This window comes from Styela clava, chromosome 8 (genome assembly GCF_964204865.1).
Source record: "Styela clava chromosome 8, kaStyClav1.hap1.2, whole genome shotgun sequence".
Classification (NCBI taxonomy): Eukaryota; Metazoa; Chordata; class Ascidiacea; order Stolidobranchia; family Styelidae; genus Styela; species Styela clava.
This window is the reverse complement of record NC_135257.1, coordinates 1,134,434-1,160,945: the sequence shown is the minus strand read 5'-3', so window position 1 is coordinate 1,160,945 and position 26,512 is coordinate 1,134,434. Positions and strand designations below refer to the sequence as shown.

At 35.7% G+C, this 26,512-nt stretch overlaps 2 protein-coding genes across 3 annotated transcripts; both read left to right on the top strand.

The window, feature by feature from the left end:
- The first annotated feature begins 3,183 nt into the window (after positions 1-3,183).
- Positions 3,184-9,375, top strand: LOC120346261 (uncharacterized). 2 transcript variants are annotated; one of them, XM_078115581.1, is made up of 3 exons: positions 3,184-3,566; positions 4,912-5,029; positions 7,262-9,375. In XM_078115581.1, the coding sequence occupies exons 1-3, from the start codon at positions 3,446-3,448 to the stop codon at positions 7,338-7,340; spliced, it is 318 nt and encodes a 105-aa protein (XP_077971707.1). In that variant the 5' UTR covers positions 3,184-3,445; the 3' UTR covers positions 7,341-9,375. The 2 variants fall into 2 exon arrangements, with proteins under 2 accessions (XP_077971707.1, XP_039271900.2); XM_039415966.2 differs by lacking the exon at positions 7,262-9,375 and having other exon boundaries at positions 4,912-6,034.
- Positions 9,376-11,347: 1,972 nt separating this feature from the next.
- On the top strand, positions 11,348-24,692 carry LOC120346322 (low-density lipoprotein receptor-related protein 1B-like). Its single transcript, XM_039416032.2, has 21 exons — positions 11,348-11,679; positions 11,989-12,017; positions 12,345-12,419; positions 12,665-12,844; positions 13,417-13,619; positions 13,955-14,095; positions 14,759-14,903; positions 14,991-15,153; positions 15,297-15,475; positions 15,881-16,061; positions 16,745-16,904; positions 18,455-18,600; positions 18,830-18,927; positions 19,452-19,662; positions 20,661-20,804; positions 21,072-21,217; positions 21,303-21,414; positions 21,851-21,984; positions 22,174-22,453; positions 22,716-22,833; positions 23,210-24,692. Exons 1-21 carry the CDS (start codon positions 11,625-11,627, stop codon positions 23,364-23,366), a joined length of 3,057 nt encoding a protein of 1,018 aa, XP_039271966.2. The 5' UTR covers positions 11,348-11,624; the 3' UTR covers positions 23,367-24,692.
- The last annotated feature ends 1,820 nt before the right edge of the window (positions 24,693-26,512 follow it).

Genomic DNA, 26,512 nt, shown 5'->3' with positions numbered 1-26,512 from the left:
TGTGTAATAACTGGTTCTTGTAGAAACGGGCGCTCCGGAAGTATGTGCACCAATATGGCACATAACCTGGTACACTTACTATGTTGAGGCTGTGCGCAATCTTGGTGCACATACTTCTGAAACTCCAAAAAAGAGGACAGGCGGAAATAGCTCACCAACATTAGAATGTCTAGCGTTCTGGATGTCTGTTGTATATATACTAAAAAATACCGGTTATTCGAAAAGTCGTTAAATATATTCGATTTGATAAAAATATTCTATTTTGCCCTCCCTTGCAATCTGTAATCACGCCAGTAATCTGGAGAAACACGTGGTATTCCAAATACTGGTGTAAAAAAAATCTTGATAAAACCTTCATTAAATTTAGTAAATTACTTCTTCACATGAAAGCGTGGTAGAATTGACGATTATTTTAAATCTCGAACACAGAAACGGGTACCTTTTTCGAATAGTTCGTGTGGTCTAAAAAATCGAATAAGCGTTTCGACATATTGAATGCTATTGTCATCAATATATCTTCGGGCCTTGAACGAAATTCATAACGTGGAAAAAGCGGTTTTTATCAACTTTAAACCAATTTAGTGTTTTATCGATAATACTTAAATTGTGGTAATGAAATTCAGTTTGGAGTCGGAATTAGAAATGTTCATGATTTGTTATAGGTGTGCCGCGATATAAAAAAGGTTGGGAACCACTGTACTAGACGGACAGGTTAGCTTACAAATGCCAAGTCAAGTGAATATCCTCTCCATGAGTTCAAAGGGAATTTGAGAAGCATTCATGTTAGAAAAGTGAATTAATGTCTCGCTTTTGCTTCTCGTTAAATTTCTGAAAATGCGTCTAGTATTTAAAACAAATAGGTAGCCTATGCGGCTACCAGTGCATATTCTACAGTCAATGCAAAAATAAATCACTGTTTCAAATGGATACTGGTAGAAGGAACAGTCGTTATACATCACTCTATAACTTATGGAAAGCAATACGAGAACTCCACACCACTCCGATGTTTCTACGAGTCGCGGGCCAATGTTCCGTTAAAGAGTGAATATTAAATGCAATGCTTTCTATGCATAATGGGGAGGGGGAATTAGGTGCTTGAAAATAGTTCATCTCTCCAACACAATTTTTGGCGTGCCTGTATTAATACTATTTTTAGTGCGAATCAAACTTGTTTAAATTGTACAGGTAGACTTTGACCATCCCCGCAAATTTATTCCACCTCTAATTTGCCACACAAATATACATAACCGGAGGGCATTTCCACAATTCTCGACAACTAGTACTGTAGCCGGGATGTAACTTCCATAAGCGTTGTTGTGACATTCAGGGGCGCAGCCAGGATTTTTTCAAGGGGGGGTTACGGTGAAATAAAAACGCGTTTATAGGTCTTTAAAAAGATGTTCCGACGATGGCAAAACAACATGTGCGTCGCTGTGTCTCATTAGCCTTTCTTTGCATGTCCTACTTTCAGCAATCGCCGACCATTCTCTTTGGTCAAAAAAAATCAATCAACTTTTCATTTCAAGGCGCCATTAACTATATTACTGAAAGTGAATTCGTCGCAAATTCAAATTCCTGTGATATTTGCACATAACGCTTCTCTACTTTTAGCGGCGATTTATCAACATATTATTACCAGTTTGTTAATATTGCATGCTATTACTTTTGGCAACAGGGTTAAATTGGTTTATCGTTGTTTCAAGCAAGAAAATAAGCATTTGTTTTTTTCGCTTATTCAGCAATCGTAATTCAAATATTTCCCTATGCGAAAGAAAGTCTTCACTCCGCGGGGTGTCCTTGCGTTTTAGAGTTTCAAAGTGATGCCGAAAATGCCGATGATAGGGAAACACCGACACATGTGGCTATTTGTCGCCAGACCCTGCCCCCTTTGTCAGGCGTCAATTCGTTTATTTTGTTTTGGCATGTCCCATTCCAACCTTTTAGTAATCGCCGATTATTACGCCATTGTCAACAGTTAAATAAAATGCCATCGTCATGATTTTAATTGAAATACCGCAAAAAATGTAAAATAAGAATAGAATGAAATATTAGCAATCATGAAACATTAAGAAATAGCATAAATTAATGATATTTGCCAAATGCCAATGGTTCATAAACTATCTTTGAGTGCGTCACGAAATATCAATCCATTTCCAAAATAAATATATTTGATGTTCCCGTATTTATAACTTCATAAAACGATTACAATCATTTAAAAACAAGCTCATGTATCGTACTGATTGGGAACGTCTTTCAATGTAAAACTCTTGCTTGTTGCAATTAACTGTTAATAAATTCTAATTTTTATTGCAATGCATCGAGACCTATATTACTGAAAGTGAAATCGTCGCGAATTTGAAATCCCGCGCCCGTGATAGCTGCATTCTGCGCATAGCGCTTCTTCACTTTCAGCGATAATTTAACTATAATAATTTAATTATAATTTAATAACATATTGTTACCAGTTTATTGAAAAGATCTGGAAGACAACGCATGTAACTGCTTTTCGCAGACAGACGAGTTTGCTACCCAAAAATCTCGAAGATTGAACATTATTCTTTAAAAAAAAATTTCCCGAGGATTGAACATTATATTACGATACTTTTTACTCGAAGATTGAACATTATTTTGCAATGCTTTGTTTTCGAAGATTGAATATTATTTTATGACACCTTTTTTCGATGAACCATACATTTCCAATAATTCATTTTGTCTGTTATTTGCTTATGATCCTGGTGCCATCGCTTGTTAAAGATGCACTACATAACTAAAATTCGTAATTAGCGATAAGCCGATAACCAACGATAACGTATGTGATTAAAAGTATGGATGCGTTGAATGTGGCGAGGCGAGAGCGCGCTTGTGGAATAGTTTTGACGGCAATAGTGTGATACGTCCGTTGCTATTTGTGTCAAGTGAAAGGTAGTACAATTGTATTTAAAAATGTTTAGTGTAGATTGTCACTTCCGTGACCCCCCGCTGGCAACTAGATCCACTGCCGCGTAACAGCGATAACGAATCGTAAACATAATAATAAATTAGGACGCTGGGCGAAAGTGATAACGCAAAGAATAAAATTATTGCAAGTAAACGTAAACTATTAAAAAAAAAAAAGATTCCAAAGGGGGGGGGGGGGGGGTTACGACCCATGTAACCTCCCCCCTGGCTGCGCCCCTGGTGACATTGAATGGATAGAGATCCGGCAGGCTATTCGAACGAATTAGGAAGTTAACCCATGTTTGCAGTGATGTCACTTATATACATAACGATAATCTCTTCTTTCGTTAGTCTGTTAGTGGTGTATTGACATTTGTCAGAACAGTATTTACTAAAATAGCTCGAGCGTGTCAAATGGCCGTTCACGAAACGGTCTGAAGTGGAAAATTGTTCATCAAACCCGTCGTATTCTAGTTGGGTTTAGAAATTTGTGTTATATGCTGAAGAAATGGACAATTGTTGTCCACCAAGACTCAACCACGAATATGTGAAGTCTGTAGAAGGAATTCTCAAGCTGTCACTAATCGTTATCGGTGTATTTTGCTGGGGTATCGTTTACATTGGGGACGGTAAGTGATGTTTGGTATTTTACGCTAACTCCCAACGAGGAATGGCTACTATATACGATTTGTGAAAAGCCAGAGACGCTGATTCTCTTTGACTATTCCCATCATCAAATATATCAACTGAAACCCATTCAATTTCTTTTACTTTTAATTACACAAAAAGCAAATTCCTCACTCTGCATGTTTGCCCTGTTCTTGTTGTAAAAGTATGAATATAATTATGTTGCTTGCTGTTCACCGCCCAGGGCTACCGAAATATTTTACGGTGTGCAGTAATTGCGATGCTAAAATTTGAAACCTAGTGAATATGTTGTTTCTGTATAAAATCGAATTCCCAATTGAGTTGCAAGATTGTCGTTAAAATTGTAAGAACTCGAATCTGCGCCACTGGCTAATTCATTGTCTGTTGTTTTGCGTTGACGCTACGTGCTCTTATAAACTCTAAATCGAAGCCAAAATTATATTACATCAAATGAAAAGCATTTCCAGGTTCACGCAAAAATGCTTACCGATAATTTTCGTATATCTATATATATTAGTTATTGGAAATAACTAAATACTTCTGATGGATAGTTAATTTGTATACATGCATGCGTAAGCAGAAAAATTAAGTAGAAAAATATAGTTACAGGCTTATAGTTTTACATTTTCAATTAGATATAAGATGGTGTTATAAATTGTATAAGAATAAAAAAGGAACCTCATAAAATTGAGCATATTTAAATTAAGGAGTAATGAATATACTTCACCAAGCTCAATAAGAATTTTCACGTTTGTCTGCACTGCATCATATGATTTAAAATCGTCGTTCACTTAGCAATAATAAATTTCAGCACACAGTCCAAACCACTCCACAGCAATACGATTATCGATTTGAATTTGTACGTCAAGTTATATAGTTAAACACTTTTTAATTTATTACAAATAAACACCAATTTGAACTTCACCGTGATAAAGATGGTCGGAAGTACGAATGGTATCACATTATCAAAAGCTGAGGAATGAAATAATTGCGAACTAATTAATACATGAAACATTGACATGAACCAATGATGAGTTTTACCTTAATTATTGAAGTCAGTGAGGATAGTTTTCATATTTTTCCGGCGAACAGACTAATAACGTTTATATTTATTCATATTTGTGCTGAATTTTATTTTTGTACAACAAAGTTGAGAATTTAAGCTCAGTCGTTTCAGCGCTGTTCTGAGAATGGCGTGTTGGAGGTGTGTACATTATCTGAAATGTGTAAAACTCTCCCTTTCTCGCTCCTTGGCTTTTAAGGTAATCAGAATACTTTTCTAACCCTCGGCTGCTGGTTATTGAAAATCTATTTTTTATATTTCAGTCATGTCAACAAGCAACGAGGCTCCTGAAATTAACGACCAAGTTTTGTTTTATTCTGCTCTCACACTACCAAGTTGGTTGCTGACTCTTCTCACATTCATATTTTACATGTTTTCAAGGTCGGAAATAATTCCCTTTAAATTGGACGCTGCTTTAAACGCCATTTTTGCCATCCTCTATATCGCTTGCGTTTGTTTTTCCGCAGGCTACGAATGGTTCGTATGGATATGTGAATCGGGTAGCAGCTCGGAGGTGGTAGACACAGGCGAGTGTCCTAACGACAGAATTTTGCGTAATTCTGGACAAAACTTGGCTGTAGTGGTGATAGGGTCTGTGTTGGCAGGCATGTACGCCTTAGCGACAATTTATACGTTAATTAACATGAAAACATGGACTTATCGAAGAAAATCTGGCTATGCTCAACCGGCGACGCCTGGTGTTTCGTCCGTTGGTGTAGAATCATTGTGATTAGCTAATTGGTATTCTGCATATGCATACTACCGTAGCAACATCAATTGTAAGATCAGATCAACGTTGGCGAATAACTATTGTTGCCTTGTTACATAGTCTTGTCGATTTTTACCAAATGTCAGGAATTTTCATATTATTTTTACCTCACATTCTCTTTTTCATTTTCATGTCTTAAATAAATATCAACAGCAAATTTTTCAAGTTTAAAATGGTAACTCAATGAATTAAAGTTTTTATAGATTTGAGCTTTTCAAGTGCACTAATAGCACTATGTATATGACATTATTGATTTAATCCCAACTGTCTTGAGCTGTGACGACAGATCATTTATGCTGTTTAGTTATAATTTTAGACAAAATATTTTTGTTTTAAAAAAGCGGTTGCGTAATATTTTATTTATGTAAGATTCACTTTTCTCCCATCAGATGCTTCAATTATTCAGTACTATATCTTAAAAACCGGATAGTCAATTTTCCACCACTGGTTACTAGTCTACGCCTCCGCACATGTGATCATTAAATACTTAGTACGTTGTTTCGATGTATTATAATATTACGAAAATATAAAAAAATATAATCGAGAAATCGATAAAATCTACAAAATGATTTATTATTTTTTTCCCGATAATAAACATAGCATATATAACAAGTAAACGACGTGAGCATACTGCGCATGACTTTTATAGGCAAAATTTTAATAAAGGTAACATTCGATAATGAAATGAAAGTAACATTAATTGGTACTCCCGCTGTATGTGACTAAGATGGCGGACACCGGAACGTAGTAGTTGTACCAGGTTCGGGTTAGGCCATAATTTCGGTTACAAATGCTACGGGAATCACTTGGTTAGTCCCCGAACTCGTAATAGAACTAAAAGAAGGAAAATTGGAAAAAAATTATGGCCTATCCTTTACCTGGTAAACATTGTTGGATCGTTGGATTGTATTCAGTCCTGGTGCAATCAATGGGGTTTTAAGATCTCGGTCACAAAATCAATAGGTGTGCTCTTCACCCGAAAGAGAAATTACCACCAATACAACTACACATAAACGGTGTAATACCACCAGTCAGGAATGAAGTAAGATACCTCGGAGTCTATTTCGATAGGCGCTTAAATTATAAGAGACATATCGAATATGTTGTACAAAAATGTAGTAAACGGATTAATCTGCTGCGTTTGCTTATAGGAACTAGCTGGGGAGCTAACAAATCACCCCTTTTGTCATTGTACAGATCCCTAGTTCGACCCATTATTGAATATGGTATGGAAGCCTATTTTTCAGCATCAATGAATGCCATAAGAAAAATCGAAATTATCCAATCTCAATGTCTACGCATCGCTGCAGGTGGCATGATGAGTACGCCCAAAATTGCTTTACAAGTTTGTTGTAATGATATGCCATTGAGTATACGACGACTACAATTATGCCTCTTATATAAGGCTAAACTGCTTTAAAGCCGAAGAAATTCCCCCATGGTATTTGGACGAAATTAATATTGACGATGCATTATCGAATATACTTTTTCTTTGGTATACGCCCGACCAAACAAAAGCTATAAGTTTGGATTATATAAATGAATCCTATCAATCACACGTGCATATCTATACCGATGGATCAAAAATTGATGACAAATGCGGTGCTGCGGTTTATGTTCCATATAATAATTCTCGTATGGGTTTTAGGCTAGACAAAGACTGTTCATCGTTTGATTGCGAGGTTTTTGCAATATATAGTGCCCTTACATGGTCAAAAAATAACTATAAAGGGAATATACTTATCATATCGGATTGTATGTCTGCTATACACGCTATAAATAATACCTCGGATCAAATTAGTAATATATCTTCAAATATTCAGACCTGTCCTTTTGAGTTACAGGAACAAGGATGCAAAATCACACTACTATGGGCTCCAGGACATGTTGGCATTCCGGGTAACGAAGTCGCCGACAAAATAGCAAAGGTATCAGCGGCGAAAGTCGATGTGGACAAAAGATTATCCCAATCACAAAACAAAATCAAATCACAAATTCGACAATTCTGCGCTAATAAATGATCAACATTTTATACACAGTGACCAAGCGTTTCATTACAAGACAATTTTCCCATCAATTGAAGACAGCATCAAGAATTCCACTTGGTCACCACGAATAGTGGACAAAATTATATTTCGACTCCAGACGGGACATTGCCGTTTAAATGTGCACCTCCATAAAATAGGATGCCATAATAATAGACTTTGCGATTTCTGTAATGATCCAGAGACAGTAGAACATTTTCTAATGAACTGTCGTGCATATAGAAATGAAAGACGCATACTAAAGATGAAATGCCGCGATTATGGCATTGAATTTCAACTCAAAGCTATCTTACGCGACCCTAGCTCTTGTTGATTTTGTGAAATCTACCAAGAGAGTACTATAGGCATATACAAAATTTTGATTTAAGTTGTCTGGCGCAAAAGACTCAAATTGTTTAAAGCGCCATATATTACCATACCACACACACACACCGGGTAAACATACTAAGTTCAAGAGTCCGCCATCTCGGTTCACATGCTACGGGAGCGCCCAATAATTTGGTCTCACACAAATATATTTCGATGCATCTGGTGGCTTCTGGTCATTTTGGTTACACTCATTTCAGCCTACCCCCCACACTTGTTATGAGTGCCCAAAGATTCAAATACACGACCGTTAGCGTCTAAACTGAATTCTGTACGAACATTACCAACTCGACCGTGTGAAATTGCCGTCGTTAAAAAAAATCCGGCAATTATAACCGTCTGGTTGGTCTCGAAGCTTGGTTGTCAAGTCTGTTGGCTATACGAGCTAGCCAAGTGTTTCTTAGCCTGGGTTTGGTGGAGCTGCTTCAGGGGTTCGGCGAAGGTCCCTTGAAACAGTTGTATATGATGAAACCTTTCTATTAACAATCCTACTAATTATGCTAAAATAATTATAGTTTGTATAAGATATACAAAAGTTACATGTTTAAACAACTCATAAAATGGCTTAGCTTCGGGATTCGGGTAGCCACTAGTTTTAGTGGACCTTTCAACGACTATTACACCTTTCGATTCCAGTACACTTCGTGGAAAATTCATATTGTCACAGATGTCGTACGCTTGGGTGTACTTCTCTATGATGGGGCTTTTATATGCCTTCCGTTTATGGGCACGAAATATGTTAGGTTGTTATGATAAACCTTGGGGTTTTTAAGCTAATTTTACGTGATCGAAACATTATTTATTCATGGTCTTCTTATAAAATGTAACTAGATTTCACCGTGAAGTAAGAAGATATGAACCAAATGTACATAAATGAATAATGAAATGAGAGCATTTTTTAATTTCATCCAAGTGATAAATAAATACTTGCTTGCAGAGCTTAGCTTAAATTTGTTACTATTTGTTCTGGACGACTTCAATATGGCGCAGGAGCACCAAAGTGACCCAACAATGGCTGTTGTTTCTAAGCATACACCACGCGTTCTATATAAACTTGCACCGTTTATAAAGTTCTGAATGCGCTACTTATTTGAATCGATCAATACGAATCGTATTATAAGATGGGGTTTGACGGGAGCTTGCAGAACAACGCACGGGTTCGATGAGTTCGCAAAGGTTAAGAAGAACAACTGAGCTAGACGATCGGTCGCTCATGTGATTCAGTCGCACGCTATTGCATTTCGCTGGCTTCCATGTTGCAGCCAAGGCATGTATGGCCAACATTGTTGTTGTAGCCGTTTCTCGGTTTGGCATGACTTGAATTGTAAAAAGTGTTTACTTGATGTGTCTCATTAAATTTGATATAACTTGACCAACGCTATATCTTTGCTATGCAACTATATATCCCGTGAATACATCTGACATTGGTATAGCACGCTAGTGTTAGTTTTAAAATGTTCCCAGGTTGTCACTGTCATTCTGTTAAACGTACGACTGGATCTTAACCTCTTTTTTTGTGAATTCTGTCATCCCGGCTTCAAGCGGATGCGCTCAAAGCACAACTTCAGGGATTCCTGCAAAATAGTTCGATCGCTCTTACCAGTCGTCTTGAGCAAGCAATATTTTCCATTTCTTCTAATCAACTCATGTCAATCTAAAGTGAGTATATTTCACCGTAGCAATTAACTTGGGACGCGCAGTTGCAGCCATTCCCCTGTATTTCTCGTACACACTCTCATTGCCTGTGTTCCAATAATTTGTATGTATCATCAACGTATGTAAAATGTTCTGAGTGTCAACTTAAAGAGCAGATATATCTCAGAACATGAGAAATTGATATTTTTGTGATTCAGACGCATAAATAACGTGTCACTGGACTCGCAACTGACGGTTTATTGAATCACTTAATTTAATTGCATCGTAAACTGCCTTGTAACTCTGTACGTATATATACCAAGATGAACTTCTACACTTTTATTATATTATTAGACACGAAATGTGCATATGGATGAACGTCATCATTTGGATGATAAATAGCTTAAAACAAGTGAGAGTCAGGGACATCCGTTCTTAATAAATTCAGTATACAAATTTAGAACTTCTGTACAATATTATATTTTCGATGTTAGTTTTTAAATGCATTATGGCGCCATAATCAATGTCATAGATATTCCATAAATCTGCATATAGCCTACTATAAACTTCAGTCGACACCAAAGACTAACATACCGTTGGCACAGACCGACACCAATTTTAATACCGCCAAATCATGCATACCGTTCGCTTGGAAAGCATCGGAATCATGGATTAGCGAGCGAGTGATACAGCGCGACGCGCCTGACTCGTTGAATGCGATTCTGTGGCTTTGTGCAAATCAATATCTTAGTCCGACAACAAAACTCCTTGAAATATGTCTTGCTAATATATATAATTTATTTTTTAACCCAGGATATGTGCAGGAATAGAATAAAAACCATTTACATACAATGATCTTGCTCGTACTCCCTTAGTTAAGTGTCGTACATCAACGCATTGAGATAAACAGAAGGCTCGTTTGAAACATATACGGTTACAGACTATTCTTGAGGCCGGAAAGAGAAGCGCATCACCGGCAGCGTTATTCAAGGCCCAATATTACATCATGACTCAAACGATTCCGTGTGTGGGCGCGTGACATAATGTGCAGATGCATAAACAAAATAGGTGCTGGATACTGACTAGGATTTATGAAAGCAGATTAATGCGCAACTATACGTAACAGGAACGATTCTGTATCACAACAAATTGGGAAAAATGAAGCGTGGAGAAAGGTGCAGCGGTAATATCATCATAAATACTTGATTTGCCAATAGTTCACTATTTTATATAAAGGCAACTGCTACTGCAGTTTTTGCTGAAAAGTCAGCTCGTCAAAAGTCAAGTTGTTGGTTAGTTACTCATTCATCGATATTCATTCGAACTCAATATAATCTGGGTTTTGCTGAACATATTAGAAAAGCATTCGGGTTTAAATCCAAAACACAGCACCGAAGTAAGTATCTTTGAAAGTTATTCAAACAGCAGAAAAATCGGTGTACGTATTTCTTTGACGTTATGAAAAGACCGAATATTGTTTTTCAGATGTGCAACTTGTACGGATAGTTCACTGATAAGCGAAGTCGCGCTATTTTATTTCTGAATGAATTGTTAGAACCAGGCGTGAATTTATTGTAACTGCGTTGTCACTGGTATTGATTTATCAGGTAGAATCAAGACGCATTGCTTTTAATACATTAGTTGAAGAATTTCATCGTGATATATGAGCGGAAAAATTTTGCTGAGAAACAGTGATTCACATTCTTATTGATCAACAAACTTTATACAGTTCAAATTATGTGCTGGTCAATAAAGTTGCAGACTAGGGTGGACAGAGGGCGTGTCCAGTAAGAATGATAGCGTCGCTGTTGGCCCAGGCGATTTCATTCATCGACTGTGACGTCATAAATTAGACTATATTTATAAAGGACATAATGACTTTTTGTCATAAGTCACAAATGCATACTCGGCAGCGTTAGTACAGATAGTAGAGGTATTTGTAGTACAAGATAGTTGGTAGGATAGTTATTTGACTTATAAAAATGATCAGGTTAGCAATATCTAATTTTGTAATTGTTGGAATTTAGATATACCTATTTGCTACTTCACGCATTTAATTCTAGGACAAGTTAGTTCGAATATTCGATCAAAACTAGGCTAGATATATCACAGTAAAGTTTTAAAGACTCAAATAACAACTTGCAAGATATTGCAGACCAGAATGGTGGCAAGTTTTCGCTGGTACATTGCTTCCGCTGTGTTACTTTTCTTTATTGGTGAGTTTTAATTTCATGATTCTCTATCAACACAAAAATTTTTCATAGAAATATTTCAATAAATACCATCGAAGGTTGTCCTGGGTCAAGTTGGAAAGGGTTACAAAGGGCCAGGCAAGATTCCATTAAATTTTCAACATTATGTTAATTGATCCATCGTGTATATATATTTATATTCATCATGTAACTATTTTGTAAAAAGTTCGCCTCAGAAACCGAACACGAAAAATATCTGCAGCCAGTCAATCTTACTCGATTGAATATAAGTGACGCCATATTTTAATGAAAATTTATGTTCCTTTACCACAGGTGCGATTTTTGAATCAGCTGAAGCAAATGTGAGTATGTTTATAATAGACTAATTAGATCAAACAAATCCTAACAAGGACAAATTTATAGACGTATGTTTAGTCATGCTACCACTTTGGGTGGATTGGCGTTATTGTTAGTATATCATAATATAAATCTTTCTATAATATCTATTTCTGTTACACTCCCTCATATGGAAAGGTTCATCTTTGTGTCTTTTGTTAAATATGGCGGGTTCCTCCCATTTTAAATCTTGACTAGCCTTTAAATCTTGCCGTGTCACGTGTAGAATAACTAGTTAATTGATCAATTTTCACTTCTCTTATCACATATCGCAATGTTATTTTTCTGTTCAGAATGACACCTCTGAAGATTTCGATCGTGATTTAATATTTTGGGCAATGAAAAGGCGAATATTCTTTTTGCACAAGGTATTTTTTGTTATTTATAATGTTGTTTCAATAACAACCCAATTAAACCACTTTCGCTTCATATATTGTATCTATCTTTTCCCGTTTATAGTCCATTCGAAATGGTAACATTTCATAATTGATCTTTTAATGTAGCTTTTCAAACCCCTTTATCGAATGTTTTTTGAATATTAGGAATATGAATTAGGAATATTTTGCGTTCTATAGATATACGTTAACATTAACATTGAACTTATTTTACTCAGACTTATGCCTATTTCACCGATCCGAATCAAAATTCGAACGACAGCACAGAGCTCAACAAAAAATTACTTTTTCAAAGTCTCTGGAATGGTGAAATATGGGCTATAGCCGCAGATTATCATGCAAAGAGACTCTACTACAGTGACCATGCTGGAAATTTCATCGGTGTTTATGACCTAAAGGTGAGAATGTAGAAGTATGCTTTCAATAAGGATGATGTATTTTTTCGACATCAAACTATTTGTACAAAATTGTAAACGCCTCTAGAAAATGTAGGAAAGTTTCTCCTGAACGTAGTGTGATTACGCATTGCCGTGTTCTCCATATGACGTGTTATGCCAGCCATATTGATCCAGTTTCCGGTAAGGTCAATGAAAGCCCACGATTGTACTATGACAGACATACGCTCTAATAGGAAGATATTAAAGCGTAGTAATGTAGTCAATAAATGCAAACTGAAGTCACGTGCTGTTTAGCATGCCATTAGCACCGACATCTACAATTAAAGTTTTGCAGCACAAATGAAGATAACACAACGCAGTACTCACTAAACGCGAAATTCAGCATCATTCAAAATCGAAAGATTTTGCTTTATTAATCACTTCATTAACAATGTAAGATGGTCGTGATTTGTGTTTCTTCCCAACTATCAGCTAATGGTCCATCTGTATCTCAGACGATGTGTTGTCATGTAGAATCAGCCATCCAACCGCGAAATAACATTAATCTATATGTACATCGCGAATAATTTCAGACGAAAGAACACAAGAAGGTTTTCCAAGGAATGGCTTGGGGAATCGACAGCCTTTCAGTAGATTGGGTATCAGGAAATGTTTACTGGACTGATTCAAATTTCAAATGGATAATGGTGGCAAATCGAAACTTCAGCCACTACAGAAATTTGTTTTCGATAGACAGCGAAATACCGGCTAAAGTGGCGGTTGACCCGCCTGATAGGTAAGGTTAAAACAACAGCCTGTTGGTTCTTCTCATCCTGGTGATTTGAGTCGTGGTTTATATTAGTATGCGGCAATAATGAGCTGAATGACAGAAACTTTTCAATCATATTGCTGCATAAATTGCTCTCCAAGTTGAATGAGATTAAAGCCAAGAAATAAACGAAATTAGTTAGAAATCTCAGAAAAATTAAGCTAGCTCAATATTTAATTACCAGATTGGCGATTCCATATTGTTTATACTTCACCGTGATTAACTTTTTTTTATCACAAATGATGATACAAAACGTATTTAATTAATTACCAATCAATTTTTAAAGTAATACATTTTTCTAGGTATATTTATTGGACCGAAAAGCGTGAAGACGACTGCCGTATATGGAGGAGTAGTTTAGAAGGATATTCACATCAACTTTTACATACCTTTCCTGAAGTACAAACTATTAGCGATGTTGCCATTGACTTTGTCAATCATAGGTAAGCATAGCAGTCTGTGCGGAATAAATTATAATTTACTTATAATTTATTTCTTCTGAAATTATAACTTTGTTGGAATTTGATGTATCATTCATTATCAATATATATATAAATAAATCTATATTCACCGAATTTTACAATTGAGTTTAGTCTCATAGAAATATTTCATATCTCCGATTCGACGTTAAATTATGTACATGTGGTTCGCATTTAGCTTGCATATTTTATTGCTTTTACATCGCTTACTAATTATAAATGGAGCCAATGCACTCCGTCTTTATGCATAGTTTCTTGTTACACAAAATTTTTTTTGTTAAAAATAGAAACCATTTATCTTGGCCTAAATACAACGTAGTCTAAAGTGTACGTTAAAACGTGCCTGGGCTTTCCTGAAAATGACATGAACAACTATTTTCTCACAACTTGTAAATCTGATGCAACAATATCTCATATTAAATTTGTAATAACGGAATAAGATTTTTATGGCTATTATTGAATTTGATAAAATGAGATTTTTCTAATTACTTCAAAATGAATTCCCGTAGTCATTTTAGGTGCAGGTTAATAATTTTCCATCAAATTTACCATCAAGATTGCGTTCGAATTTTAGTGCAATGGACTTGCTCTGATCTTTAACTTATGAATCTACAATTGATTTTTTAGATTTTACTGGACAGAGCGCCTAAAAGAAAGAGGAGGAATAAGTCGCATCAGATATTTCGGGTTAAAAACAAGGCGTGATATTGAAACCATTCATGAAGTTTATTCCACAAATTCATCATACTTTTTTGGCTTGGCATCTTACAAAGTAAGAAATGGAAAAACTTTGAGCATCTGATTTTTTTGTTCTATCATTTCTTATTAAAGTATACAAAAATGGACTCTTTTCTTGCAGAATAATTTGTACGTAACTGACGATCTACGCAAATCGATGTTTCTTATCGACAAAAATACAAACGAGATCGTACAATCATATGATTTTGACTATTCGCAAATACCCAGAGGAGTCACAGTTTTCAGCAAATATGAACAACCCTTTTCGGAAGAAGATAAAACTCGTATGATGGATAATTCTTTTCAATTTTTTCATAGGACTGAATACTAATTGTAACGATGTATTATTGCTTTTTGTGTTTCTACTTAAGCCAATATGTAACATTCGATGTTATTTACTATCTCTTGCATTATATCTATATTACAGACGAATGTACAAAAAGTCCATGTCAGCACATTTGTGTCGCCAGATACGGAATAAACCAATATTCGTGTGAATGCAGGACAGGATTCAGAATACAATCTGATGGTAGAAGTTGTCGTGCCAGCATGATTTTTGATAATTTTGTGCTTATGTTGGATGGAAAACATTCAAAAATATACCAGGTTGGAAATTACTTTACTAAATTTCAGATTGGTCCACATTATTATATTATAAAGGACATCATCATATGTTATTGCAACGACCTGATGTTCCAATGCATAATTTCAATCACATTACAATTGTAGGTAGAATTGGAAATTATGCATTTAAACGGGTATGAAATAAAAATTCGAAAACTGATTAGCCTACATTAAAGAAAATTTGATACCATGCATCAAAGTCTATACAATACTTATGGCACAACGTTTTGTTCCTTAAGTCTATGCAGCGACAACTGACCGAAGTCATTTTCCACTTTTTTGAAGACTAGTGCGTAGTTAAGGTAGTTTGGTGTCATTTTGCTATACTATGTTTTAATGTAACTTTTGTATCGGTAAAAGTATTCCATCTTTTTTTTGAAATTATAGATGAATATGGGAAGTCCAATAGCACCACAGGAAGTTGAAGTGCAAAACCTAAGAATGCCTACTTCTGTAGCTTACGATCCTAATACCAAGTTAGTGTACTGGGCCGACGAGAGAACAAGAACTGTATCACGAGCTGATTTATTTGGTCGATACCAGACGGTCCTTGTCAATGAGTCCCAAGGTGGGTTGTATAATATGATATCCTGAGCCCGAACATACGAGAATTTTGTAAACCACAATGTAGAAATACTTCATTGAAACGTTATAATAGGTTTGAAAACAGAAAACTGTTGGATTTAAAATGGGATTACTGCAAACCCTACTTCTTCTGATATTAAGATATCCGTCGTTTTATCGAGTCTTTTTATAAATCGTGGTATTTCGAATCTGTAAGTCAGACAAAATAGGCGGAATCGGAGAAATCGCGAACAAGTATCCGAAATGTCAATGGTAATATTTAAATGATTTAATCGGGCATATGCAAATATATATAAGAAAAAACGTTTACAGTAATAATCTTCGATTGACTATATAAATTAAAGCAATTAAATATTTTATATTTATCATTTTTTTATTATTTTAGTTTCACTAGGAACTTACATTGTATCCCAGGAATATAATAAATACTTTGCTCCATTTTTTCGTTCAAAGTTTCGAGGCAAATGAATTTTTTTGATGAATTAGTTGTAATATTAATATTCCTATGCGAGTTATATATGGTGATATATTCTGCACGGCGATAAACGTATACCGTACGGTATACTCCACTCGCAGAAATTAGTTCTGAGAAAACCTATTTGGTTGCTAATCGATTTTAATAACAGCACAATAATAATGTAAATGTTTTCTCAATTTTCAATCTAGTGTATTCTGTTGCGCTTGATGTGGAGTCTCAAAATATGTATTGGGTCGACTCAGAAAGAGACGCAATGTATGTATCGAAGCTAGATGGTTCGTATCCACATATGCTTCACGTACAAGATTTACATAGAGTGTGGGCTATGACTATTGACACGAAGCGAGGGTAAGAGTTTAATATTGTTTCATCACTGTTGATAGACATACTAGCTGCAATTTGTTTACTATACGCCAATTTGGCCTTGTCTGGCCGTAAGATAATTTTTATCTGATAGAACGTTTTGATTTAACTTGGCGTGATGTTGTCACTAATATTCAACGCTGAATGCTAATTTTAACTTATTGGACACGAAGCCATGCTTTGCATTTAACTGCAAAAGCAGGCCCTCACGACACTCATCTTCGTCTATTTCATCTAGATATTATTGTTAATAAAACAAAGTTTTAATAACTTTCTAGTTTCGGATATAACAAATGCATTCTTGATGTCACTTTCTGAAGAAAGTGACATCAGGAATGCATAGTATTTCATATTGGGGAGATAAGTATCGAGTGGTTCGAGATCACATGGTATTGATAAAACAACATGCTTTTACTTGGTATCAGAACAAATTTATTGGCGTTTCTTGGGTGTGTGGGAATGCGAAGTAGGCGGGCTTGGGACTGAAAATGTAATGTCATTCCATGATTTTTTGAGTCATATCCTGAAAATTGGCATTATTTTGGGCGTTTGAGAGGCGTTTTTCAATTTTCCGAATACAACTTTACCAAAAACTAACAGAAACTGTACAATCTGTATGCTTCATGTTATAAATAAACTTGTATTTTTAAATAAAAACGCTCATGCTCTTAAATTTGACAAGAATATGAAACAGAAGTAGCTAAATATAAAATGATAGCTCATACTACATCGGGTTGGTTTCTGGTATGGGCGTGAGAGAGGCGTTTTAGGGGTGTTAGTCTGAACCTGCAAAACTTTAGTTTCGCTTCATGATATGTCTCAAGCTTGCTCGTCCCCCCTACGTTTTATGAGATGGGTGATCTACCGATTCTTATTTCAACAAATATAGAAAAATGAAGGGAAACTAACGTCTGTTTGTGAAGATACAAATGAAATTTCATTCAGTGTAAAATGAGACGTTAAAAAACACAGACATTTTTCGTAGTAACGTGTGTGTGAAATTACACGTCACTGTTCATTCACAAAATTAGTAGTTGTGACAAGGCAATTTTAGATCGTCTCGTTCATGATTATAGATCGATATCTTACTAAGAACAGAAATTATGTCACTTCCTATTTCCGGTGGGCGTGAACAAGTATTTTTTGATGGGCGTTTTATTTAGATATTTTTCTTTGGTCAATGTAACGTGAGCACAATAAAAATACAATATTTTGTGCCAATGGAAACCGACCTAGCGACATAATGTTACATGCATATAGCTCCGAATGATACTTATTATTTCTTGGCTGTAATGCAACCTTTAATCTTTCGATCAGTTATACAGGGTGTATACGAGTATGGTATGGTAACGTACGTCGTGAGCACATGCCGACAAATCGAACAACTGTAACGTTTGGATGAATGCTAAAAACCAGGCTAGAATCTCATCACAAGTGGAAAATTTAACTTTTATCACTCATAAATCCTGCATAAAGAACTGACTATCCCTTTAGGTATAAAGTTAGGTACAAATTTAAATCGATATATATTTCAGGTTCCTTTATTGGTCTGATTGGGGGCAGTTATCCTTTTCCGGCTTGCAATCCGGGGTTATATCAAGCTCGCGGTTGGATGGAAGTGATAAAAAAGTTATAGTGCAATCGAAATCGACACCTCATGGTTTGTCCCTCGACATAGAAGGTATGCTGTATTAAGTATTATAAAACGAGGTTAAAATACTACACAGTGAAACACAAATACTTTTTTGTGATTGTGTTATCACAATAATGTCTCACAAAGCTTGAGGTTGGTGCGTGATAATGCGTTCACCTGCATATATTCATTTCATACATTTTTCATTCATCCTATTATATGGGTACAGTTCCTCATATATATTTCCAACTCCATTTTTAATCGTGTTCTATTTCAGGAAATGTGCTTTACTGGACAGAAATTAAAGAAAATGCCATTGGTTGGCTAAATCTGAACGACCAAACCAATGGAAAATACAAAATGCCGTCAACAAAGGTACAGTAGAGCGTGGAGGTATATGATATAACCACTGACTGGCCCGGTATTGTAGGTTTCTCATATCACGTTTCCGTGTAATTTTAATATATACCTAATATAGCAAGATAATTCGACTTGGAAAAGCAAATGATTGTTTTATGTCCAATGTTTTAGACACTATAAATCGAATTTTGTCTTTACCATACTAATATGAAACTTTCTGATGCAACTTGACATAATCTTAATCTGCCTTATTCAGGGTATTTCAGGAAATTATCTAATTTAAATACAAATTCCTAATTGGACGCAACGTCATTTGCAAAATTTACATTTAGAAACTTACGTCACGTTTCTTTAATTCCTTATATTTGACGCTACGCTAATCTTGTTAGCACGCGATGGAACAAACTAAACTTATGTGGACTATAGTTAGCTTTCCACATGTTTTGTTGAACATATGTCTTTTTTTCACTATCTCGTCCCATAATTATGCGAGTTTTTAATCTTTAAATTGGTAAAATACAAATTTTTCATTTCTACAGAAACGTCCCTTCCCTACCGGGATAGCATATTACCAAAATTATCTCTATGTATCCGATATGGGAAGCAAAAATCTCGTTCGTGTGAGTGTTCATGATGTGATGAGGTCGAAGAACAATACAGGAACAACAGATGAAGTTCGTCAGTTCGGGCCCCAAATGTTTTATCAACTTTCCGCCTTATATGTGTATGACAGCAGTACGTTTCACAACGGTAAGTTTATCTTCAATTCGTTGTTACCGGCTTGTAGTAGTCCGGTTGTTATCATCGCATTGCCTCAGCTAGTTGGTCATAGCAGTTTCAAAACCTATGGGGTATAAAGCAATTAATATTTTTGGTTTCGTAAATTACAAGTAAGGACTGACGCTCCGGGTCGTTTTGGGTTAAAATCACGTTAAAACAGCTAGTTTTGCGGTGCCAGATAACATAACAGCTGCTCCGTTTTTTCGTTTGTGATACGATACTATTTCTAATTTGGTAACGTTATGTTTCAGTTATTAGCTTAGAAAAGAGAGCAACTTTTGATAGGTAAAAACGTTGTTTTATTGCGTGTTGTGTACCACACAGTTGACTGATTGTCCTGAAAACGGAACGAAAGTCACTTTGGCTGGCACACACGCATCCTAATACGAAGGACTGGCCGCTTTGTGAATGAAAATTCTGTCGTCACGTTATTGTAATGCATTGTACGCCGTGCGCGCAGAAAAAGTATTGATCTAAATTTCCAATTATACGCGGTGACTTGGAATAATTGTGTAAAGGAACATTTTCATCATGATATATGTTTTTCGCATTTTAGTTTTGTTCAGATGGATATTTGTTTGATTAGTTAATATATGAGACTGTATTCGTTCATCTGACCCATTTCCGGGCGCACAAAGCTACCTATTATATAACTTATAACATTTGACAACTAAATTTGGAAAAAAAGAAATATCATTCTTACAAATTTATGTAATTTTTTTTTAAATCCGAACATTTTTATGCAAATTTGATCAAAGCAAGGTCATACATTGGCGGGTGACTATTGAAATGCCAACATCTACTGAAAATACCATGTTATCTTCGTGCAGTAGGCGCACTAGAATGTCAGTGGGGCAGTAAATGGCAAACCGTTTTGCTATGATTCAGTTGTCATAATCTCGTTTAGTCGTTTATGGTTGTTTTACGTTAACAACTTTTCTGTTAAATAGTAATCTGAAATATTTTAGGTAAAAGTCCTTGTGCAGAATCCAACTGTCCTCATCTCTGCCTTCCGGTTCATACTTCCAGTGACGTCACATATAAATGCGTGTGTCAGAATCATTATGAATATATTTCTGCCAACAACTCATGTGTCCAAATGGCTTCAACAAGTAAGTTCAGTTTTCAAGTCCGTATTAGCAAACTTATGTTATCCAAGACATTACTCAACCGATTTCGGTGCGTTAATTAGTATTTTTATACAAAAAATAGATACTATCATTCATTGGACTATTTTTCTCTAGTTTCGAAAATCGATGGGAAACAGGACCCATAAGAATTGTAACGTTTCAGTTGCAAGATGTTACTCTGATGTTCAATACACATCATAGTTGGTGCGTATGTGTTTGTGATTGTTTGACTTATTTCTGTAATTTCAGATGACAACGAGGCGCCTGATTTTGGAGACACCTGTCCTGATGATATCAAAATACAGACAGACGAATGCAGCGATGAGGCTGAACTTAATTTTACTGTTCCCAACCCCACCGATAATTCAGGACAACCGGTCACATTAAGAAGTTTTGTAAGTATATTTTTCAAATTTTTTCTTTCGAAAACAGTATATATATTATTTTGACCGCAATGATCATTTTTCTACATATTTCCAGTACAATATGGAACCCCCTGTCAAGTTGAAAGAAGGTTTTTATACATTTTCATACAATGCAATGGATGGAAGTGGAAATAGAGCGACTTGCACTTTCAGAGTGAATGTGGTTGGTAAGCGCCCTCACTGAATGTAATTTTGTTTTTATAAACAAAGTCTTGTCGTAACCGGCAATTTGTGGATGATAGCAATACTGAAATTTACCTCGTTACGAATAACCATGGCTGGCATTGCATAAATATGTTCTGCCAGAAAATTTGCAGAATTGCAACTGCCAACTAATGCGCTGTACCCAGATACTTCAAGTTTTCATTCAAACAACGCTAAACGCGTTTCATTAAATAGTTTCTGCATCTTTCACATTTAGGCGGTCTCTAAATGTTTTTGTTTTTTCACTTCGGCCTGAGTGGATGCAACATAATTTTCGTAACGCCAAATGAACAAAACTAAATTAGCTAACTTTTCACTGCGAACTTGATAAAAACACACGATTAATATGCATTCAATAACATCCCACTTGGTTTAAACGCTTCATTAATATCTTTTTAGTACGAAACTGTTACAGTATTTTATTGAAATCATCAACACCAAGCGAAGCAGTGTTGGGAAAACCATCGTGTGGAAATAAAGTAGGATCGTTAATAAATGTAACATGTCCCGAAATTTCAGGAATCGCTTTTCAAGTGAGTATAGCCTCTTATTAATTAGCTATATCTTATTTTACAAAACGATTCAAGCATCTTCGTTGTAATCCTTTGGTTGGAGTTTTTCAGCTTTTTGTGTTTAAAAAGAGAATATATTAAAGAGACAATTTGGACAATTTTTTAAAACACATGATTGAACAGAATTCGTACAATTATATTATTTTTCAGTATGAATGTCAAGAAGATTCAAGATGGGCTGTCATTGGGCCTGAATCGTGTGACGAAGAGGTTAGAGCAGCGTACACGACTCCTATACCGACCACATCAGCATTGTCCACAACTTTTAGTACTGTCAAAGCAACTACAGTGCTAAAGAAAGCAACTACAAGAAAACCTTCTTCGAGGTCGTCTACGACGATGACAGCTTCAATCAGTCCTGTTCCACGAATAGATGATCTGAAAACTACAGCCATGAACAAAGGTGAAAGCACAACAAAATCAATAAAGGGTAAGAAATAATTATTTCCGTTCATCCAAATACCAGGTCTAGTATGTATATAGATAAGCTTATGATAGTGCTATCGGATTACAGATCCATAAGCATTCGGTCAAGCTTGATGCCAAATTTTTAATATCTGTGAACCTAAATTCATTAATTCTCTTTTTTACACCAAGTTCAATTGATTTCATTTGTATAATGCATAGATGCTGAAGGGTTTATTTTTACTTGAATTCTTTGAACTACCTAAAACTACATTTTTCTCTTTTAGAACCTTCACACGCACCGGGTACAGGGGCAAAGAGTAAAACTGGACTTATTGTAGGCCTGGTCATCGCGTTAATCGTACTTTGTGCCGTGGTAGCGGCAATTGTTGTTGTCATAAAAAGGTAAAAATAATACTTTTTCAGTTATGTTGAAAGCAGAAGAAATTGATGCAGTTAAACGAACAAAACATTTTGTTTTAATGAAATGAGAGATTCCAACATAATTGGTGGAAACTTATGCTTTTTTTTAAATTTAATAGTATGATATGTCGGTATTAGGAAAATATCGCCTATGAAAGACATCCAAATAGACGAATAATGGGTATCCTGCATATGGGGTCCTTTTTTTTTATTATTACGTCCTGAATCACGTGGAGAATCGAATCCGACTAGGACTCAATTCCGAAATCAAATAACGCCTAGTCTGTAAAATTTTCTCAAATATTCAACAGTGGTCACACGTTGCCAAAAATCTCACATTCATATCAATATATTTCAGGCGGAAAGGAAAAGGATTCATTCCTGGAACAAACTGGGACCGTAATGCAGATCGTGTTCAATTGACTGGCGCGAGCACCGAGAGCGGTATATATCTCGGAGACACACCTCAAGAACTACCAGTCTTCTCTCCAGCATCTGATAAATTGATTCTCTAATACATGTAACTGCAGCTTATATTGCAACTGTTTTTGTGCCTTGTATCTGTCACTGTCTTTGATCGGATATTAAAATAATTTTTATTTGTTCTCATTATTTTCCGATTAATATTGTGTTCATAAAACCACTTCTGTTTTATAAAATTAGTGAATGCGTGAGTGCAATGGAAGACTTAGAAATTCACTGCCAGTTTCTAAAATTTAATATAGGATTAACAATATTTTACTTCGTTTTTTAATCCGTAAAAAGTTCACAATCTTTTTCTGGAAATTATAAATTGATGGCAGTCTGGATATTTCTCTGTACACGTATACTTTCTACTGACTCTATAAGTTCCGAGTTGCTTTTATGCGCATTAGGCGTCATTGAAAAAAGTATCTTTGAGAAGAGATTTAATAATGTACGATACACATGCCCATAAGCCGTACTGGTATATCAGATTTGCCTTATAACTTTCAAAAAGATATCACCACTCTTCATTAAGCATTGTTTCCTGGCTTTCGTCATTATTTATATCTGTAAAATTCATTGCAATATAATTTTATTATTTATTGTTTTTGCCCGGTTTTCGTCATTACGTGATCAAGAGTTTTATTTTCTGTGTACAACTATTACTATGTTAATTTGCATATATAAAAATTGCCAATCTTTTTTATTCTCTTTGCTTTATCTATATATTCACGTCTTATTTGATTTTTGAACGAGAATTGGGAGTATTCCTAAATTGACCAATGGTACTAGAAGAGTCAAATAAGAATAGATTGTTTTTGACAATTTGCTGAACACGACCTCATGTTTATCAGAAAATTTTTGTCATTCACTAAGCTGGAACGTTCAACATGTAACGAGCATTATAATGCTGCCATCGCGTGCAAGTGGTGACTGTGGGCATCCTTATCGGGATGAGGGGCCAGGTTTACATTTCACTCATCGGTCGATACTAACTCTGCTTTATTGCATAAAATCACCTGACCATTATTGGAATTATACATTCAACTTAGAAATTCTATATAATTGTTATTGTGTAACAAATAACAATGAATATATTATGCATGCTCAAAAAATAGGCCTACTGAATCTACGAAAATATTTGAATTTGGTTGGTTTTAAGTGCCTATTATGTCGTATATTTATTTGCTTTGAAATGAAAATTCTAGGTCTTCCCAATGCAATCTTTATTATTGATTTCGAGTTGACAATCGAGTTATATTGTTTGCTGGGCGCTTATAATTTGTTCATAGCGACGAGACTGATGGTACTATCCGTTATTATATAACGATTTAGCACTGTCAACTTGTGTGTTCGAATACATATTTCCAATTCTGTTTCATATGTGCATCATTTACAAAGAGGCTGGACGGTCAACTCATAGTGATGAGCAATAGGATCACGTTCCATGTCGCCTCCCCGATTACACCGGGCAGAATTTATTGTTCGAATATCTTAGTTTGCTTAGGGGGTGATAAATATATAAAATTATTACAAAATTATAAATAGTTCGTATTCTGAATTTGACGGAATTCAGATACCCAACGAATCTACCAAAGTCATTTGAATACATATTATAAAATGAATTAATTTTAGCCGAACATAAAGTCTCTTTCCCTATGTCCTTGTGAAAGAAATTTAGATTGATAAATCCCTGACAAAAACAATCAACACAGAAATATCAGTGTATGTGTGAAGACAGGCAAAAAGTCCCAACAAAAGCGCCCAAAGTTGTGATCTAAAAAATAAACGACACACAATTCTCGACGGTATTGGCATCGCAAGTCTAGAATTAAAAACAATCTTTTAGAGTTTGACAATTGCACTCATTTATATGAAGTTTATTTTTATAAAATACGTCAATAATAATTTAACAGTGGATACATTCTGAGTAGCTATAGTTTTTAACCAACCAACAAATGTCATGGGTGAAAACATCCGTGGGTGCCAATGTCTACAAGTGCAATTTGTACGTGGGGGCGAAGGTGTACGGGTGTAAATTAAGGGTTGGATTATCCGGTTAACCGAGAGATATTTTGCTTTCTGATATCCGGATAGTCATCCGTAAAATAATGGAGTGAAATTCATTACATTACAAAATACGTAGAACAAATGTGATTATCAAGTAAAAGAATAGCGCACTCGATTTATAAAGTTAGGTCAGAAGTATAAGCAAGGCTGTAAACCAGGGGTTCCCAAACTTTATTGGCCGCGGGCCAAAATTAGAATCGGAAGGGTGTTCGCGGGCCGGAAGAGCGTAGTGCGCGATGATTTAGTCAAGTCATGACCTTTTTTTAAAACATGTTTGTTAACTCATAACAATGCTTCATGACGTATTTCTTCAGAATTGGGATGGTTTGCTGACAAAGAAGACAAATCGCTGAATTTTGATTTTTTCCAATACAGAAATACGAACGCCGCCATTTCTTTATTTAAGATTTAAATAAAATCTGTTTCCAGAGTGTAGTTTATGTTTGTTATTTGACATCTCAAGCTTTCTTATATGGTTATTATCTGAATTACTGCCCTATGTTATTCTAATACCTAATACGCATAATTGAGAGACGGGTGTGCTTAAACTGTAATAATGACATAACAATTGGCAGTGTCCATAGATCACAAAAAAGTAGAAACAAAGTCTGTTGAACACTATTTCACTTAAGCTCGGTGGGCCATTTTAAATTGTTATGCGGGCCGGATTTGGCCCGCGGGCCGCGGTTTGGAAACCCCTGCTGTAAACGAATTCAATTAAAAAGCTTTAATTAAGGTGGGTGTGAGGATGGGGCACTCTGGAGTATGGCGGTTTTGGTGAAAACTGTTTTTTGATTTCGCTGTTTTTGCCATTGGGATTCGGGAATAATGTGGGGCAAATGGGGGCGTGTCTTGGTTCGGGACTGGACACAACGCCAATACTGCAGGATCCACGTAGGCTATGTATATCATCGGGCCTTGCCCGTGGTGGATGGTCTCGGTCACATCCTACATTTGGAAGTTGTTCGTGTTATGGCGCGACTAGGTGGTACATTTTGATTTTGCTTATTATCTAGTGCATTGTGCTTCCACAGACATATAACTTAGGCATAAACTGTGGGAAGTGCGATCCACGGATTGCTGATTTTTTTGCTCCTTGGTCGAGTATGGCTTTTAGTTTTTGCCG

Bases quoted from the DNA above. Each gene is read 5' to 3' on its own strand.
- LOC120346322 (XM_039416032.2), top strand. From the start codon at position 11,625: ATGGTGGCAAGTTTTCGCTGGTACATTGCTTCCGCTGTGTTACTTTTC. The intron at 19,663-20,660 runs GTAAGTTTATCT...GAAATATTTTAG, and splicing joins CAGCAGTACGTTTCACAACG to GTAAAAGTCCTTGTGCAGAA. The intron at 21,415-21,850 runs GTAAGCGCCCTC...ATATCTTTTTAG, and splicing joins TTTCAGAGTGAATGTGGTTG to TACGAAACTGTTACAGTATT.
- LOC120346261 (XM_039415966.2), top strand. From the start codon at position 3,446: ATGGACAATTGTTGTCCACCAAGACTCAACCACGAATATGTGAAGTCT. The intron at 3,567-4,911 runs GTAAGTGATGTT...TTTATATTTCAG, and splicing joins TATCGTTTACATTGGGGACG to TCATGTCAACAAGCAACGAG.